This window comes from Caenorhabditis briggsae (genome assembly GCF_000004555.2).
Source record: "Caenorhabditis briggsae complete genome, chrIV, whole genome shotgun sequence".
In the NCBI taxonomy this organism is placed as follows: domain Eukaryota; kingdom Metazoa; phylum Nematoda; class Chromadorea; order Rhabditida; family Rhabditidae; genus Caenorhabditis; species Caenorhabditis briggsae.
Window position 1 is genome coordinate 14991771 of NC_013487.2, and position 19089 is coordinate 15010859.

The 19089-nt window shown below is 32.1% G+C and overlaps 1 protein-coding gene across 1 annotated transcript in view; it reads right to left on the minus strand.

The window, feature by feature from the left end:
- Positions 1–18864, minus strand: part of Cbr-exc-5 — a gene marked incomplete at both ends in the record, with an annotated part of 22761 nt that extends 3897 nt beyond the window's left edge. The window contains 15 exons of the mRNA XM_045236239.1: positions 795–810; positions 1052–1279; positions 2007–2086; positions 2406–2591; positions 3201–3440; positions 5117–5453; positions 6077–6228; positions 7129–7374; positions 7605–7689; positions 9156–9285; positions 9605–9683; positions 11584–11652; positions 13122–13247; positions 16454–16615; positions 18736–18864. Of these exons, the coding sequence (XP_045091243.1) occupies positions 795–810; positions 1052–1279; positions 2007–2086; positions 2406–2591; positions 3201–3440; positions 5117–5453; positions 6077–6228; positions 7129–7374; positions 7605–7689; positions 9156–9285; positions 9605–9683; positions 11584–11652; positions 13122–13247; positions 16454–16615; positions 18736–18864 (2265 nt within the window). The remainder of the gene's footprint in view (positions 1–794; positions 811–1051; positions 1280–2006; positions 2087–2405; positions 2592–3200; positions 3441–5116; positions 5454–6076; positions 6229–7128; positions 7375–7604; positions 7690–9155; positions 9286–9604; positions 9684–11583; positions 11653–13121; positions 13248–16453; positions 16616–18735) is intronic.
- Positions 18865–19089: the final 225 nt, after the last annotated feature.

A 19089-nucleotide genomic window follows, 5' to 3' on the forward strand; every position in this document is an offset into this window, starting at 1 on the left:
AAAAAGCAGTTGTGATCTGTAACTTTGTTCATAGACAAGATACAGTATTCCAAATAATACCGTTTTGTAGTACTCGTGGAGCTCTATCATATCTGATTTAGTTGGTTCAAAAATATTGATTCTGAAAGAAGTTATGGCAGGGTCCGCGAAGGCCCGGCAAAGGCCCGGATTACAAGTATGCTATTTTCTCGTTATTCTCAGATTTTTCAATCGATCCGTTTCTCGTTTTATCAATGTTTTGGTATTCTAGATAGATAGATTGATAAGTTTATTAAAGAAGGGTCGGAGCCACTGACTCTTTTTTCTAGGCCAGTTTTTCATGAATTTTTTTAATTTTCAGTCTATTTTTCACAATTTTCGATCGACCTGATATAATTATGGTCTAAACGGAAATTGTCATAAAATTAAGATTTTTAAAAATTCTCGAAAATTTTCTCAAAAAATTTTGAAACAGCGATTTTAATTTTTTCAAAATTATCATCCTTTTGCGAATTTCTTGGTTTTCTAAATCATAATTTTGGGGATTGTTCAATTTATTAGTATTAGGTATTATTATTATTATTATCATTTTTCATTTATTTTTTTAATTTTTAATTTTATATTATTAGGTTTATTATTATTTTTTATTTCTATATCATTCTAGGTTAAATTTTATTTTTTTGATTTTCAGTGTTTTGAGCGTATCTCATTGTTGTTAAAAAATATGCGTATGCATTGAGACTTTTGAAAAATTCAAAAAAAAATTATTTAAAAAATTTTGAAACAGAGTTTTTTAAATGTTTCCAAAATTTAACTTTTTCAACTTTATAGCTCATTTTTTCGCGAATTTTTAAGATTTTCAGTCTATTTTTGACAATTTTCGGTCGAACTGATATAATTATGCTCAAAAGGGAAATTTTCACTATAATAGAATTTTTGAAAAATTCGAAAAAATTATAGAAAAAACTTTGAAACAGTAAAATTTTTTCACATTTTCGCGTTTTTCAACTTTCTAGACCAGTTTCTTTTTTGAATTTTCCAGTTTTCCAGTCCATTTCCTCTCAAATCTCACCCTAATCTGACTGGCATGCAAAATTCCCGGTCCCTTGGCGGGCGTCTCCAATAGCTTCCTTCCGTTTGACTTTGGGTCGAGAAACTTCTTGGAATTCCGTCCAGATCCATATTTTTAGTACATGTATCACAAATTCTGTTCTTTTTCGACTCGTTTCGATGACGACCGAAACATTTTTTGCATAAACGACGACGACATTTCACACATTTTGAGCCGCGCGACAGGAAACTGAAATTTTCACTTTTTTTTCGAATTTTCGGCTTCAAATTCCTAATTTCACATGTTGAAACTATAAAAATTGAGTTTCCCATCAAAAACAACCCTAGGAACCATGAAAAAACAAACAAATTGAAGGTGACCGAGCTTTTGAAATTTCTAGGCCACCATTTCTGAAGTTAGGCCATGGGCGTTTTTAGTCGGAAAATTGGTTTTCTAGGCTGAATTTTTCATGAGAAAACTGAATTTCGTGTTTATTTTCAACGAAAATTCATAGGAATACCAGAAAAATCAATTTTCAAAAAATCTGAAAGTCAATTTTTTTTTGAAAAAGTCAAAAATCGACTTCATTTGACTCCAAATGCTTGATTTTACATGTTAAAACTAATAAAATCAAGTTTCTCATCGAAAACTACCCAAAAAATTATGAAAAACCGAAAAATTGAAGGTGGCCGAGTTTTTGGAATTTCTAGGCCACAATTTGGAAAGTTAGACCATGAGCGTTTTCGATTCGGGAAACCAATTTTCTAGGCTAGTTTTTCATGAGAAATACGAATTTTGTGTTTATTTGCAACAAAAATCCAAAGCAATATCAGAAAAATCGATTTTTTGAAGAAATTTTCGAAAAATTTCAAAAATTTTTTGTTTCAATTTTTTCCTTCTAAACATTCTACTGATATTTTCTGATAAGAAATTTTTGACTGCCAATCACTCCTAATTGTCCAATAAAAAAACCCACCCAAATTCAATATCACAATCCGCACAGTGTTTCGACTCCACCGAATTATCATTGTTGTTGTTCTCGCTGATTGAACTTCTCTGAAAATTTCCCAGGTTACAGTAATCCCAGAAATCTGAAATTTTGCGGAAACAATCACTTCCACAAGGGCTATGTTCTTGCCGAATATGAAAAAGCTAGCTCAATTTTGAGCCAAGTTACGGCGTTTTCAAATTTGGGCCTATGCGGCGCGGTCGCGTCGCGGCTAAAACTTCAAAGGCGTATAACTCGCTTCAAATTTGACCGATTTGAGTCAAATTTTCTCAGTATGTTGAGACTAATTTTCAGTCTATTTTAAGCCATTTTTAGCTATTATCAGTGATTTTCAGCCAAAATTTTCAGCCGTATTCCAAAACTCACCGAACTCGTTGTAAACATGGAACTATTGACTTTGGCCTCATCGATTATCGAGAAAATCGAATCGACCCATTCATTCTTCTCTTTTTGCGTGGGCGTAAAAAGTTCCACACATCGTTTTGGTCCGGTCCCATCGGATCCACGGAGGTAGAATGAGTGTTCTCGCTCCAAATTGTCACCCTCGCACACCTGGAATACGGTAGATGTGAGAAATTTATACAAAATCGAATTCATCTCAATGAGAGCTTCAAAATGAGCCTAAACACGCCTAGGCTCGCAAACTTTAATTTTTCGAGCGCGTCGCGGTCGTGCGTCGCGTGTCACAGGTGAAATTTCAAAGTGGGCGGAGCCTAGTCGTGTTTGGGCTCATTTTGAAGCTCTTAAAGAGATTTAAACCGTGAAAAACTTTAAAAAATCAAAAAGCAGCTTTTTGTTTTCAAAAAATTTAAAATTTAAAAAAATTTGAAAAATCAAAATTTTCAAAATATTAGCTTTTTCTGCGATTTTCGCAGAATGATACAAACTTAATCAGATCAAGCTTACTGAGAGCTTCAAAATAAGCTTAAATACGACTAGGCTTCGTCCATTTTTAAATTTCAGCTGGACACGCGACGCACGACCGCGACGCCCCCCGAAAAACCAAAGTGGTCGGAGCCTAGTCGTGTTTGGGCTCATTTTAAAGCTCTTGGGAAGATAACTCAGATTAACACGTTTTCGTCAGCTTCAAACGAAAATTAACATGGTTATGCTCAAATTTTAAGAAAAAAACACATTTTTTTCAGGTTTTTTCGAGCTCACCTGCATATGACTGGCACTAAAAACTGCTCTCAACTTGTACTTTGAAACGCCAATCATTTTTCGTTCACTCGCCAGAATCACCAAATCATTGAATAGGAAAATGAATCGCTCTTCCGTTTTTTCGGTGGTCGACGAGATTTTTTGAATTGATCCGGATTTCAAAAGTTCCCGTCCTGGGGAAACTAGGGAGATTGAGTTGCCGAGTTGCTCTTGGACTTCGATAACTTTTCCGAAACGATCCTGAAAAAATTTGAGTGAAAAATTTTCAAATTGAGCTCCAATATGAGTATAAGCAGGTCCCGCTTGGAAATACCCATTCGGAAATCTACAGTAACCCTTTGAATTTTCAAGATATTGCGTTAATTTGTATTGTTTTTTGTTTAGCACGTTGAGAGCTTCAAAACGAGCCCAAACACGACTAAACTAAGTCCACTTTCATTTTTCGGGCGCGTCGCGGTCGTGCGTCGCGTGTCTTTGGGAGATTTTCAAAGTAGGCGGAGCTTCGTCGTGTTTGGGCTCATTTTGAAGCTCAATTTCAGTCAAGTTTGAAACTGATAAGAAAACCGAAATTGAAAGGAAACTGAGCGAATTGAAGGAACATTTGAAGTTTTTGAAAAAATCGAATATTTAGAAATTTCAAAATTTCACCTTTTTAAACGATTTTTAAGCAATGAAACACTTCTGATTGAATTCACTTCAACAAGAGCTTCAGGACGAGCTCAAAAACGACTAGGTTCCGCCTACTTTGAAATTTCACCTCGGCACGCGACGCACAACCGCGACGCGGCCGAAAAACCAACGTGGGCGGAGCCTAGTCGTGTTTGAGCTCATTTTGAAGCTCTTGAAGCGGTAAAGGCGATGAAAATGTTTAAAAAATTTTTTAACGGAAATGAACTAAGTTATGCTAAATTTTTGGGATATATAAACAAGATGGATTCCTCAGAGTACAAACAAAGCATTCACGGCTCCGCCCACAAAAAACGAGGAAGCACATAAAAAAGGAGACGCAGAGAAACGCGCACACTCAAATAAAAAAATATTGTTTCAATTAAAGATGAGTTAATTAAGGATGAGCAATAGTGACACATAGAAAAAGCCGACGCCCCCTTTGCTATACAAGTGGTCGCCTGGTCTAAGCTACACAGTACATTAGTTAAGGATGAGCAATAATGACAAAAAAGTGTTCTCTGACTTTTTTTGTTCAAAAAATCAAGTTTGGAAGGTCAAACGCTTCAAAATGAACTATCAATATCTTAGCGTCTCTAAGTTCCACCTGGAAAACTACAGTAACCCTTTCAATTTTCCTATTTTAACTTCGAATTTGTTTTTTTTCTGACACAGCAAACCAAGAGCTTCAAAACGAGGTTAAACACGCCTGGGCCTCGCCCACTTTCATTTTTTGGGGCGCGTCGCGGTCGTGCGTCGCAGTGCGGTTGTGAAAATTCAAAGTGGGCGGAGCCTAGCCGTGTTTTGGCTTGTTTTGAAGCTAAAATTGAGCTGAACTCAAAAATTTTGTAATTTTTAAAATTTTATCAAAATTGAGCGAATTGATTGAGAATTTAAAATTTTTGAAAAAATCGAAAATTTTGAAATTTCGGAATTTCAGCTTTTCCAGCGATTTTAAGAGAAGAAAACGAATTTGATTGCATTCAGCTCAACACGAGCTACAAAAAGAGCCTACACACGATTTAGCTCCGCCTACTTTGAAATTTCTCGTCAGCACGCGACACACGACCGCGACGCGCCAGAAAAACCAAAGTGGATGGAGCCTAGTCGTGTTTGGGCTCAATTTGAAGCTCTAATCAAGCTGAATTTGAAACTGTTTGTACAATTCGAATTCGGGAATAACTGAGCAAGATGAGAAGTTTTTAAATTTTCGAAATTTTCAAAAAATTGGAAATTCCAAAAAAACCCACCAATTTCTTCATCATCTCGTTAGCATGAGTTGCAGCAGCTAACACCAAATCCAACGCATCTACAGTATCTTTAAAATCCCCGTCACTTGGCTGTAGATGTTTTTTGTACTCCTGGAGAAGAAGTTGATATCTCATAACCCTCTGAACGGGACAAATCAAATGATGGACCAGCGGAAGTCCCTCACACTCGGTTTGTTTTTCAATGTCTTTCACCAAATCCGTGAATTTCTTTTTCTTTTTTAGTTCCTCAAATAGTTTGGACGCTCGATCGTAGTTATTCGTGTATTCTGAGTACATTTTGAGGAAGGGCGCTTGCTTTTTGACGACGTCGGCGATTCTGGAAAATCGGAATTTTTGGGAGAAGGCTATCACGGATTAGAAGGTTATCCTGTGCTCTGTGAACTCGGAAAATTTCAGCAAAATTGGTCGAGTTTGAAGCAAGTTACACCCTTTTGAAACTTTCGCTTTAACCGCGACGCGACCGCAACGCATAGGTCAAAAATTCAAAACGCCATAACTTGATTCAGAATTGAGCTATCTGGTTCAAACTTAGTAAAATTGTGCCGATTGATATGGCTGATGTTCTCCTCAAATTTCATTCTGTTACCTCAATTTTCAGTCAAGTTACGTCTTGCCGAAATTTTGGCTTGGATCGCGACGCGACCGCAACGCAACTGCTTCACTTAACAAATATTATAAGCTTGTTCTATACCCAGTTAACTCTGAAAGTTTCAATAAAATTGGTCAAGTTTGAAGCAAGTTACACCCCTTTGGAGTTTTCGCTCTAACCGCGACGCGACCGCAACGCATACCTCCAAAATTCAAAACGCCATAACTTGGCTTAAAATTCAGCTAGCTACTTAAAATTTGGCAGGGACATTTCTCCCGTCAAGCTTATCATTTTCACTGAATTTCAGGTTTCTAGAGTTACTGTGGAGAGTACTGTACCCCGCTACCTACCGTTTCGTCGTATGCCAATCCCTTATCGAAATCATGAGTTGGGGCAGGAAGTGAGTGTTATGAAATTGATATAGTGAAGAAATATTGGCAAGGAGACGTGTGATTTTGTCGTTGGTCAGCACTTCTTCTTTGATTAGACGATTTCGGAATGTCTGGAAGAGAATACATTGATTTCTCGGTCTTAGATTCAAATTTTCTAAATTTTGTGGTATTTATAAGAATCAGCTCGCAATTAGCTTCAAAATGAGCCTAAAGTCGACTAGGCTCCGCACACTTTAATTTTTTGGGCGCGTCGCGGTCGGGCGTCGCGTGTTCAGCTGAAATTTCAAAGTAGGGCCTAAGCGTGTTTAGGCTCATTTTGAAGCTCTCAATAGGTTGAATTTGAATAAATTGGCTGCATTTTTAAAAATTCTTTTAAAAAAAACTAAAAATTCAAACTTTTTATATTTTTGATTTTTTTTAACTTTCAAAATTCCGATTTTTCTTTATTTTTCTCGGATTTTCGATTTTCAATCATTTCTATTGAAACCAGCTTGTCATTGGCTTTAAAATGAGCCCAAATACGGCTAGACTCCGCCCACTTTGAAGTTTTTAAAAAACACGCGACGCACGACCGCGACGCGCCTCAAAAATGAAAGTGGGCGGAGCCTTGTCTTGTTTAGGCTCATTTTGAAGCTCTTATTGAGTCCTACACAAATCTATCAAACATTTCAAACACTCAGACTACTACCAATAAGAAAAATACAGTAATCCGGAAATTTCAGAATTTTCGATTTTTTGGAACGCAAAAGCTGTATTTTCGTACTTTGTTGTTTTTACTGTCCTGAGCTCATCTAGAGCTTCAAAATAAGCTCAAACACGCCTAGGCTCCGCACACATTAAATTTTCAGGCGCGTTGCGGTCTTGCGTCGCGTGCTCCGCTTAAATTTCGAAATAAGAGCCTAGTCGTGTTTAGGCTCGTTTGAAAGCTCTCAATGTGCTAAATACAAATTTGATGTTAAATTGACCTACAATCTCTTTCTAGACCATTGAAAAACCAAGAAAAAACGTACATCTCCCAACAATTTCAATTTTTCGACATATCTCTGCTCTGAATCGACCAATTCCTTCGCCGCATACCATGCCTTCTGATATCGCTTTTCCAGATTAGTACCTGACGATGGTCCAGAAGTGATTTCAGAATCCGAATCATGAATTTCAGAAATGCACGATTGACTCTTGGTGTCATCCTCCTCTAGCTCATCCTCGGATAACTCATCGGAATCGGACAGTTTCACTTGGAAACCGCCTTCGGGACCCTGAAATTCGGAAAATGTTGAAAATTTTAGTCTAGAAAGTTTGATTTTCAGATTAGAAGAATTTTGGAAAATTGAAAAAAAAAATTTTCCTGTTTCAAAAATTTTCCAAAAAATTTTTCAGATTTTTTTCTTTCAATTTTTGTTCTGAATGAAAAATCTGAAAATTGAAAAATCCGTTTTTATTATTGTCTGAAAATTTTGAAACTCTGAAAATCCTTTCAAAAAATTACCTGATACTCCACAAATGCTCGAAATTTGGTCTTTGACATTTTCTTCACACCATTCACATAGGTTTCTTGTCGCGAGAAGTGCGAGCTGCAAATTTTTAAGCTAAAAATTTGAATTTCTGGCGTTAAGAGCTTCAAAATGAGCTCGAACATGATAGGTTTTGGAGAATTTCGAAAATTGTTTGAAAATCGAAAATTTACAAATTTTGAAAAAATTTTAGCATTCTCTATGCTTTTCAGCGATTTAAGCAAATTAAATCGAATTCAGCTTGTCATTAGCTTCAAAATGAGCCTAAACACGCCTACGCTCCGCCCACTTTCATTTTCCGTGCGCGCGTCGCGGTCGTGCGTCGCGTGTTCAGCTAAAATTTCAAAGTGCGCGGAGCCTACGCGTGCTTGAGCTCATTTTGAAGCTAATGATAAGCTGGTTTCAATAAAAATGACCTTAAACATGGGAAGTTTCAGAAAAATAGAGAAAAAACTGAATTTTGAAAATTTTGAAAAAATCGAAATTTCAAAACTTCGAAATTTTTGATTTTTTAGCGGTTTTTCGACCATAAAATAATGCATATCAAATTCAGCTTGCCATTAGCTTCAAAATGAGCCTAAACACGCCTAGACTCCGCCCACTTTATTTTTTTGGGCGCGTCGCGGTTGTGCGTCGCGTGTTCAGACAAAACTTCAAAGTGGGCGGAGCCTAGTCGTGTTTAGGCTCATTATAAAGCTAATAACAATATGAATTCAATGAGGACAACAATAAAATTGAAAATTGAAGAAAAATCGAGAAATCGAGAAAATTATGAATTTTTAAAGTTTTTCAAAAAATCAAAAATTTTAATACTTCGAAATTTGAGTTTTTTTGCAATTTTCCGAAGATAAAACACCTAAAATTGCGTCTAGCTCACTAAGAGCTTCAAAACAAGTCCAAACACGCCTATGCTCCGGCCACTTTAATTATCCAAATGCGCGTCGCGGTCGTGCGTCGCGTGTCCAGCGAACACTTCAAAGTGGGCGGAGCCTAGTCGTGTTTGAGCTCATTTTGAAGCTAATGACAAGCTGATTTCGATGAAAGTAAAATTGATGCTGAAAAATCTATGAGAATAGAGAAAATTTGAAGATTTGAAAAAAAATAATTTTCAAGAAAAAAGTTTTTTTCAAAAATTTCTACTTTTCAACCAAACAAAGAAAAAACGTATTCCAAAGTGTGTATGTAGGGTAAAAATGTTTTGCATCATATATTCCGATTTTTCTCTCCTTTCTACTCCTCCGATAGGATTATTTTCCCTTTTTCTCACTTTTCTTCTTTTTTTCCGGAAAATTTTTATTTTGAAATTTTTATTTTGGGATTTTAAAGGCCAATCGATGGCCTAGAAAATTTTTTAGGTCACTACTATTTTTTAATAAACACAAAAATTCGAAATTTTGAAAAAAGTTAAAAAAATTCCAAAAAAAAATTTTTTCCGAATTTTTCAAAAATGATTCTACACTAAAGTTTTTCGAATTTTCCAAATTTTCAACTCATATTTTTTCTAAATCTTTCCGTTTTCTCAATACCTATAAGATTTGCTACTCCTGACTCTTGTCGTCGTGGATCCATCCTCATTGGTGATCACCTCAGTGGTTGTGGATGGAATTAAGGAAGATTCGCTTCTCATTTTTTCAAACAGCTCCGGGTATTGTTGAACTGAAAACCACAGAAAAATAGGCTGAAAATGACTGAAAATGGTGAAAAAATAGGAAAAATCGGCTGAAAATGAGCCAAAACAGCCCAATTTAGCTTGAAAATGGTGGAAAATTGGCCTAAAAGTGCTTGAAAAGCCTAAAATTGGGCTTTTTCAAATAGTTTAGGATACTGTTGAGCTAAAATTCACAATCAAATAGGCTGAAAATGACTAGAAATAGTGAAAAAATCATGAAAATTGGACTAAAATGAGCCAAAATACCCCAAAATAGATGGAAACTGGCCTAAAAAGGGCCTGAAAAGCCTAAAAATAAGGCCTTACCAAACATTTCTTTTTGTTTGGAGAGCATATTGATAAAGGTATCTGGAACCTGCTTGAGACATCTATCGATTCGTTGGTCCTGAAAATTTTTTTTTTTGGATTACTGTAATTTTGATTACGGTAGTTGGAAAGTGTCAGTCTGTGTGTCTGTCTAAACAAAATTTATCTCGAGATCGATCGCAATTTCAAAATATTTCAAAATTTTTAATTTTTTTTGAAGCAGCAAAAATTTTTTTTGTAATTTTTTGATTACTGTAGTTTGGAGACTACTGTAATCACTTTTTCGGGTTTACTTGGGATTACTGCAGCTGGAATAGTGGCTGACGCATCAAAATTCTAACAGTTTCCAAAAAATGTCAAAAAAGTTTGAAACAGTATATTTTTTTTGAAAAATTCAGATATTTTTCGGATTACTGTAGTTTGGATCATACTGTATTTATTTTTCTGGTTTGTTTTTTTTTTTGATACTGTATTAGAAACGCGTCTGTTAGAATGATTTTATCAGCAAAAGTTGCCAATTTTAAAAATTCTTTTAAAAAATTTGAAACAGTAATTTTTTTTTGGAATTTTCGGAAAACAAAACACTTTTTTGGATTACTGTAGTTACATCTTTTTGGCCTTTCGGGATTACTGTATTTTTAGAAACCGTACAATGATAGTATCCAAAGCATCAAAATAAGAACCTCTCTAAAATTTTCGAAAATTTAGAAATTTTTAACAGTAATTTTTTCCTTTTTTTTCGAAATTTTCAAAATACTACTGTAGTTTGGGAATTGCTGTAACTTTGACATGTACTGAAAAAAACCCATAGGTGCCGGCGCATCACAGTTTTAACAGTTTCCAAAAAATATCAAAAATATTTGAAACGGTATTTTTTTAAACACAAATTCAGATTTTTTTTCGGATTACTGTAGTTTGGATCGTACTGTATTCATTTTTCTGGTCGGTATTTTTTGGTAATGTATCAGAAACGCGTCTGTTAGAATGTAGGTACCAGATTTTATCAGCAAACGTTGCCAATTTTAGAAATTCTCCCAATAAAAATTTGAAAAAGTAAATTTATTTAGATTTTCGGAGAAAACCTATTTTCGGATTACTGTAGTTCTTTTTTGGCTTTTTGGGATTATAGCGCTTGGAAGATCAAATATGAACTTTTTTTTCCGAAAATCGGAAAATTTTGAAAGAGTAAAATTTTTGAAATTTTTCGAAAATTTTAAACAACTACTGTAGTTATTGGAATTATTTTAATTTTGACTGAAGGGAGCAGCAAAGAAAAACTGTTCAACTTTTCGAAAATTTTTGAAACAGTAATTTTTGAAAATTTCGGAGAAAACATGTTTTTCTGGATTACTGTAGTTAGGAAACTACTGTAAATATATTTTTGGTTTCCTTGAGATTACTGTATTTGTTGAGAAGTTAACGGCCGCGACATCAAAACATACACTTTTCCAAAAAAAAAACCATAAGCTTTGAAACAGTAATTTTAAAAAAATTTTGAAAATTTCAAAAAATTACTGTAGTTTGGGGATCACTGTGATTTGGACTACGGTAATCTGTGCGTCTCTTTTTAAATAAAAACAATATACGAACAATATTTTCAAAAACTTTGAAAAACTGTAATTTCTGAAAAAAAATTGTTCAAGTATTTAAAGATTACTGTAGTTTTTGGATTCATTGTTATTTTTCATTGTTAATTTCGGGAAAAAAACTTATAAAAAATTTCTTGAATTACTGTAGTTTTGACTACGGTAGTTCAAAATAGTCTAAAATATCAACTTCTGATACTTATCGATCTATCAAGAATTTATTAGCATTTTTCAATTTTGGAAAAATTTGAAACAGTAATTTTTCGAAAATTTCTTTTATTTTGGGTTACTGTAGTTTTTGATTGTTTACTGTATTTTTAGATACTTTTTTGAGTCTGTTTGAATGTGTGTTCAGCAAAAATCTATATATTTGAAAATTTTTTAAAAAATTACTGTGGTTTGGGGATCACTGTGACAATGACTACGGTAGTTCAAAATAGTCAAAAAAAAAAAAATCAATTTCTGATACTTATTGAGTAATCAACAATTTATTAGCATTTTTCAATTTTCGAAAATTTTGAAACATTAATTTTTGGAAAAAACTTTTTTTGGATTACTGTAGTTTCAAACATACTGTAATCATTCTTTTTCTCGTTTTTGATATTACTGTACTGTTTGATACCGCAATAAAAAGGTCTTCAAGTATTTGTATGGATCAACAAAAATTAAAATATTGAAAAAGTTTTCGAAAAATTTTGAAACAGTAAATTTTTTTTAAAATTTCGAGAAAAACCAAAAACTTCTTCAGATTACTATAGTTTCAAGCATACTGTAATTATGAATACGGTTGTAAGAAAGTGTCATATCGAATAATCAATAATTTATTAGCATTTTTCCATTTTTGAAAAAATTTGAAACAGTAATTTTTTGAAAAATTCTCTTTAAAAATTTTTCTGGATTACTGTAGTCTGGAGCACACTGTAATTTTTGTTTTCAGATTACTGTATTTTTCGACAACCAACCAAACTTTAAAGCAGCTACATTTCCTAAAAGTTTGATTTCCGAAAATTTTGAAACAGTAACTTTTTTTTAATTTTGGAAAAAAATATATCTTTTTGTATTACTGTAGTTTGGGGATTACTGTTTTTTTCGATTACGGTAGTTAAGAAAGTGTCTATCTGTGTGTCTGTTTGCAGTAGTTTTTCAAAATTTTCAAAAAAAGATGGATTTTTTTTTTTGGCTTACTGTAGTTTTGAGACAACTGTAATTACTTTTTCTTGGCTTTTCTTGGGATTACTGTATTTTCGGTACCGCCCACGGATAACGACGAAAGCATCACAATCTGAACAGTTTCCAAAATTTTCAAAAAAATTTGAAACAGTAATTTTTTTGAGAATTCGGAAAACCCCTTTTTTTGGATTACTGTAGTTTGGAGACTACTGTAATTATATTTTTTGGCTTTTCTTGGAATTACTGTATTTTTTTTTGATACTGTGACGATATAGCAGCTTCAGGATTATAATATGAAAATTTCCCAAAAAATTCAAAAAACTTGGAAACGGTAAAAGCTAAGAAAACTATTTTTTGGGGAATTACTGTGACACTACGGTTGTTTAAAAATGTCTTTCCGTGTGTCTATTTGTCCTAAAATCGCCAAAATCTTCAAAAAACTACAGCAAAGAAAGTTAATTTTTTGAATATTTCAAAAAAATTTAAAACAGTAACTTCTAAAAAAATTCGAAAAAAAAAATGGAAAACGGCTTTTTGGATTACTGTAGCTTCACGATTATGTAAATTTGATCGAAGAGGTTCATTGAAAAGATTTCTAAATGTTTTTTTCCAAAAAATTTTGAAACAACAATTTCAAAATTACAAAAAAGTCTAGATTACTGTAAATCCAAATTTTCTAGAATCCCTCCAACCTCAAGGACTAGATTACTGTAGTTCCTTCTTCCCCAAAAAATCTCAATTTCCGAAAAGGATTACTGTACCTGCTCATCGCTCAAATCCAACTGTAAATTGTGCTGGTCCAGACAAATTTGTCTCGAATTATTTGAAAATTCGACGGGACGCATTCCTTTGATGTCTCCGGATATTCGCTGACAATTTTCAGTGACCTGAAATTTTAGGATTTCAGAATTTCAGAATTTTAGAATTTCAGAATTTTAGAATTTTCGAATTTTCGAATTTTCGAATTTTAGAATTTTAGAATTTTAAAATTTTAGAATTTTAGAATTTTCTGGAATTTTTTGGAATTTAGAATTTTAGAATTTTAGAATTTTAGAATTTTAGAATTTTAGAATTTTAGAATTTTAGAATTTTAGAATTTTAGAATTTTAGAATTTTAGAATTTTAGAATTTTAGAATTTTAGAATTTTAGAATTTTAGAATTTTAGAATTTTAGAATTTTAGAATTTTAGAATTTTAGAATTTCATAATTTTAGAATTTTAGAATTTCATAATTTTAGAATTTTAGAATTTTAGAATTTTAGAATTTTAGAATTTCATAATTTTAGAATTTTAGAATTTCATAATTTCATAATTTTAGAATTTTAGAATTTTAGAATTTTAGAATTTCATAATTTTAGAATTTTCGAATTTCATAATTTCATAATTTTAGAATTTTAGAATTTTAGAATTTTAGAATTTCAGAATTTTAGAATTTTAGAATTTTCTGGAATTTTAGAATTTTAGAATTTTAGAATTTTAGAATTTTAGAATTTTAGAATTTTAGAATTTCATAATTTTAGAATTTTAGAATTTCATAATTTTAGAATTTTAGAATTTTAGAATTTTATAATTTTAGAATTTCATAATTTTAGAATTTTAGAATTTTAGAATTTTAGAATTTTAGAATTTTAGAATTTCATAATTTTAGAATTTTCGAATTTCATAATTTTAGAATTTTAGAATTTTAGAATTTTAGAATTTTAGAATTTCAGAATTTTAGAATTTTAGAATTTTAGAATTTTAGAATTTTAGAATTTTAGAATTTTAGAATTTTAGAATTTTCTGGAATTTTGAATTTAGAATTTTAGTATTTTAGAATTTTAGAATTTTTAGAATTTTCTGGAATTTTAGAACTTTAGAATTTTTTAGAATTTTAGAATTTTTTAGAATTTTAGAATTTTTTAGAATTTTAGAATTTTAGAATTTTAGAATTTTAGAATTTTAGAATTTTAGAATTTTAGAATTTTAGAATTTTAAAATTTTAGAATTTTAGAATTTCATAATTTTAGAATTTTCTGAAATTCTTAAATTACTCACATTTCCAGAAAACTCGGATTTTTTCTCAATTTTCCAGGTCACAATTTCTTAAATTCCTCGGGCATTTTTGCCATTTTTTCTCTAAGCCAGAGAGAAAAAAGTTCTAGAAAATTCTCGAAAAAAGTTTGGGGACAAAAGCGTAAAACACTTTTTTACGACCCGTTTTTTATGTGACCTGGAATGGGCTGTTTAATGGAAAATGGGGAGGAAAACGGGAGATTTTGATGTGAATACATGAATAAAAATGTTTCTTCTTTTCTCTTTTTTTTTCTCTGCGTCTCCCACTCTCTCATTCTGCTCCACTGACTTTTTTGTCATAGCTCATATCTCAAAAACTGAAATAGCCAGGAGAAAACTACAAACTAAAAAATTTGTGAAATTTTATGCTGAGCAATTATGTAATTAAAAACTTTTTGATATCTACCGTAGTTATTGAGTTATGCGCCTTTAAAGTTTGCGGGGCAAAAGAGAGGGTGAGGGGGTGGGGCGGCTGTGACACTTTAAAGGCGCATATCTCAAAAACGAGGGAAGCTAGGCGAAATTTGTAAACTAACAAAAAGCGGGAAATTTTATGATGAGCAATTATGTAATTGAAAACTTTTTGATAACTACCGTAGTTTTTGAGATATGCGCTTTTAAAGTTTGAGGGCCGAAAGGGAGGGTGAGGGGGTGATGCGACTGTGTCACTTTAAATGCGCATATCTCAAATATTAAAATAGTTTCGGCAACAATACAAACTACAAAAAAATGTCAAATTTTATGCTGAGCAATTTTGTAATTGACAACTTTTTGATAACTACTGTAGTTTTGGAGATATGCGCCTTTAAAAGAGCAAGGAAAAATTACCGAAGTTGATGAAATCGCATTTTAGTTCAAATTTTTTTTGAAACAGCTAGTAAATTTATTTTTCCATATTATTTTGTCTTTAAAGAACTAACTTTTTAGTGTTTTTGAACAAAAAACAGCTAAAAATCCAGAAAATTCTAAAAAACGACTCAAAAAGAGAGAAACGACAATAAGAGAAGTTGAAAACTATAGAAACATTCAAAGGCGCATTGGATAAAAACTAAAGCAGCTAGAAAAAAGTCATCAACTAGAAAAATGTGTAAAATTTTATTTTGAGCAATTATGTAGTTGACATCTTTTTGATAGCTACAGTAGTTTTGAAGATGTGCGCCTTTAAAGTTTGCAGGCCAGAAAGGGAGGGAGAAGGGGTTGGGACGGCTGTGACACTTTAAAGGCGCATATCTGGAAAACTACGGTAGCTAGTAATAAGTTGTTAATTACAAAAAGGTGTCAAATTTAATGCTGAGCAATTTTGTAGTTTACAACTTCTCAATAGCTACTGTAGTTTTTGAGATTTGCGTCTTTAAAAATAACAGCGACGGGAACCGACACTGAAGCCGAACAAAAATGTGTCAAAAAGTCAGAAAACGAATGTTTTCTGTATTGGTTTTCCATTTCGAAACGAAAAGCGATTTTTTCAAAATGTATATTTTTCTTTTCCCTCTCTTCTTTTTTCATAATCTCTCTCTCTCTCTCGCTTTTCGAAATTGAACTAGTGCTCCGAAGTAGCTGGTCTGTTTGCTAAGGGCAAGTATGGGGAGAACTAATATATGGGGCGAAAGTCTTGTAATCTCAGAAACTAACTGAGCTAGAAAAAAGTTGTCAATTGCAAAATTGTTGAGCATAAAATCTTATACATTTTTGTAGTTAACAACTTTTTTCTAGCTACAGTAGTTTTGGATATATGCGTTTTCAAAGATTGTGTGCCTCCAGCGAGACAAAGGAGACGCAGAGCATCTAGTCTATATCATTCAAAAGCTCTTAAAATTTCCTTTAAAACTACATAATTTTCATTCATTTTGGTTGTCATTGAAGCGAGTTATGTGCCTTTAAAGTTCACTGAAGAGACGTAGAGAANCGNGAGCGCTCCCGNNTCCCTACCNCCCCTCNGNGCCNNNAAGGGGCGCTTCCCGGCTGGNCNTGACCCCGATTTTTGAGATTTTTTTTGAATTTTTAAAGTAGTTTTTGGATTACTGTAATAGAAACAAACTTTTGCTTCTGATCCAACCATCCTGACACTTCGCATTGTCTGTTTACAGTCAATTTTGACTTTTTGTCGGACCGTTTTTATCAATTCCTCGTTATTCGGAAGCAATATGAAATAGGTGAATATTCGAATCGTACAACCGTCGGCCGGATCGATTTCTTCAATCTGAAACAAAATTACAGATTTGGCGGGAATTTGAAAATTTTGAAAAAGATTTGCTGTTTCAACTTTTTTCAAAATTCAGACTTTTTCAATTTTATTTGATTCACCTCTTTTTCTACAGTGTTTAAATATAGCAATTTTAAAATGTAGGGGGGTTTTCAGAATTTAAACATTTCGATTTTTATTTAATCAAAAAAAAAATAAATAAATGGAATCAATGATAACAAGAACCTATCAATTTTGAAATTTATAGGATTTGTTTTCAAAAAAATTTTTGAAACAGACAACTTTTTTGACAAATAAACTCTGAAAAATGAGCCCGAATTCGGCGGGAAATTCGAATTTTCGGCTGATTCTTGAGGTCAAAAGTCTTCAGGAAATTAGCTTTTTTCTTCAAATAGACAAAAAAGGGAAATTTGAAAACTTTCCTGTTTCAAAAAACTTTTATTTGGATTTTCAGATTTTTCGAAACTCAAAAAAAATGTTTCCCATAAAAATTAGAATGAATTCTTTAAAGAATTTTGAAACAGTAATTTATTCCCAAGAAAGAAATGATTGAATTTGGCATTTTCAATTCTCAGACAATTTTTGACCATAAAATTGGGAGTTTCGGTATCGGAAACCCCGAGAAAATGTAATTTCTCTGGGAAAATGGAAATTTTTATAATTTTTATAATTTTTTAAAAACAATGATTTTGAGATGTTAATTGAATTTTTTGATGACGTTTTGATTTTGAGAAAATTTTGAAACAGCAATTTTTTTTGAAATTTCTGATTTTTAGGTTCTCTGAAACATTAAAATCTAGAACCGAAACTTATTTTCTTCTTGAAAAAATTGAAATGATAGCAATTTTCAGAGCTTTTGTCATTGTCGAATTTTTCAAATTCTTAATTTTCTGGAATTTCTGAACTTCTTAATTTCTGAATTTCTGAATTTCTGGAATTTTCTGAATTTCTGAATTTCTGAATTTCTGAATTTCTGAATTTCTGAATTTCTGAATTTCTGAATTTCTGAATTTCTGAATTTCTGAATTTCTGAATTTCTGAATTTCTGCAATTTTCTGAATTTCTGCAATTTTCTGAATTTCTGCAATTTTCTGAATTTCTGCAATTTTCTGAATTTCTGCAATTTTCTGAATTTCTGCAATTTTCTGAATTTCTGCAATTTTCTGAATTTCTGCAATTTTCTGAATTTCTGCAATTTTCTGAATTTCTGCAATTTTCTGAATTTCTGCAATTTTCTGAATTTCTGCAATTTTCTGAATTTCTGCAATTTTCTGAATTTCTGCAATTTTCTGAATTTCTGCAATTTTCTGAATTTCTGCAATTTTCTGAATTTCTGAATTTCTGAATTTCTGACTCTTTTTAATTTCTGACTCTTTTTAATTTCTGACTCTTTTTAATTTCTGACTCTTTTTAATTTCTGACTCTTTTTAATTTCTGATTACTGTACATTTTTTACAATATGTCGATTAAACAACTTTTTCAGGGAAATTCAGATTTTTCGGAAGTTTTTTGAAACAGCAAATTTTTTGAAAACTTTTCAGACTGAAAATTTTTGTTCCAATTCTGCGATGTTTGATTTTCAGATTTCAGCAATTTTCAAAAACTATTTCTTCAAGAAATTGTCACAAAAAAAAATATTGTTTCAAAAAGTTTGAAAAATCGAATTATCTGAAAAATATTCAATAGACTATTGGTTAAAGAGCTACAGTAACCTAGAAATTTCATATTTCTAAATTTTCTCGACAGTAGAAAATGAAACCGAGATTCAAGAGTTTCAGAAAATCAAGGAACATTTACTTTTCTGACCTTTTAAAATTTTGAAATATTTGAGTGCGAACAAATGCTCAAATATGCTCAAAATGGGGAAAAAAATATATTCGCCCAGTAGTCCAAAAACTGCAAAGTGCAAAAACTATCGGTCATTGGAAACATTTTGAAACAATAATTTTTTTTTTGAAATTTTTGATTTTTACTCAGAAATTCTAGAATCTAGAAAATGAATTTGGAAAATAATAATTTTTAGATGATTTTGAGATTATGCTTATCAAAACTCTGTAAGAGTTTGTTGATATTTGAATAAAATTTGAAACAGTAACTTTTTCCTAAAAACCCCATACCTCTTCCATTTTCGTCAGTGTGCCACCTTCACAATCGACTTCTGGAGCCATTTGATGATGTCTGACGTCATCAAAATTCATCTGAAATCCTGATGGCATTTGGGTTGGCAACTGGACCAACGACGACATTTTTTGATGGTGATTCTGATGACGTGGCAAGATATTCGGATGATTTTGGGGATTTATAAAGGGTAGATCCCAATCGGGTGATGGTTTCGGTTCTGAAAATTGGAAAAAAATTGAATGCGAAATTTTTGAAAAAAACAAAAAATTTCAAAATTTCCGGTCTCAAAAAATTTTGATTTTTTATCAATGATAAGGGGTTAAATTTGAAGTGGGGAGCGAAATGGAAAA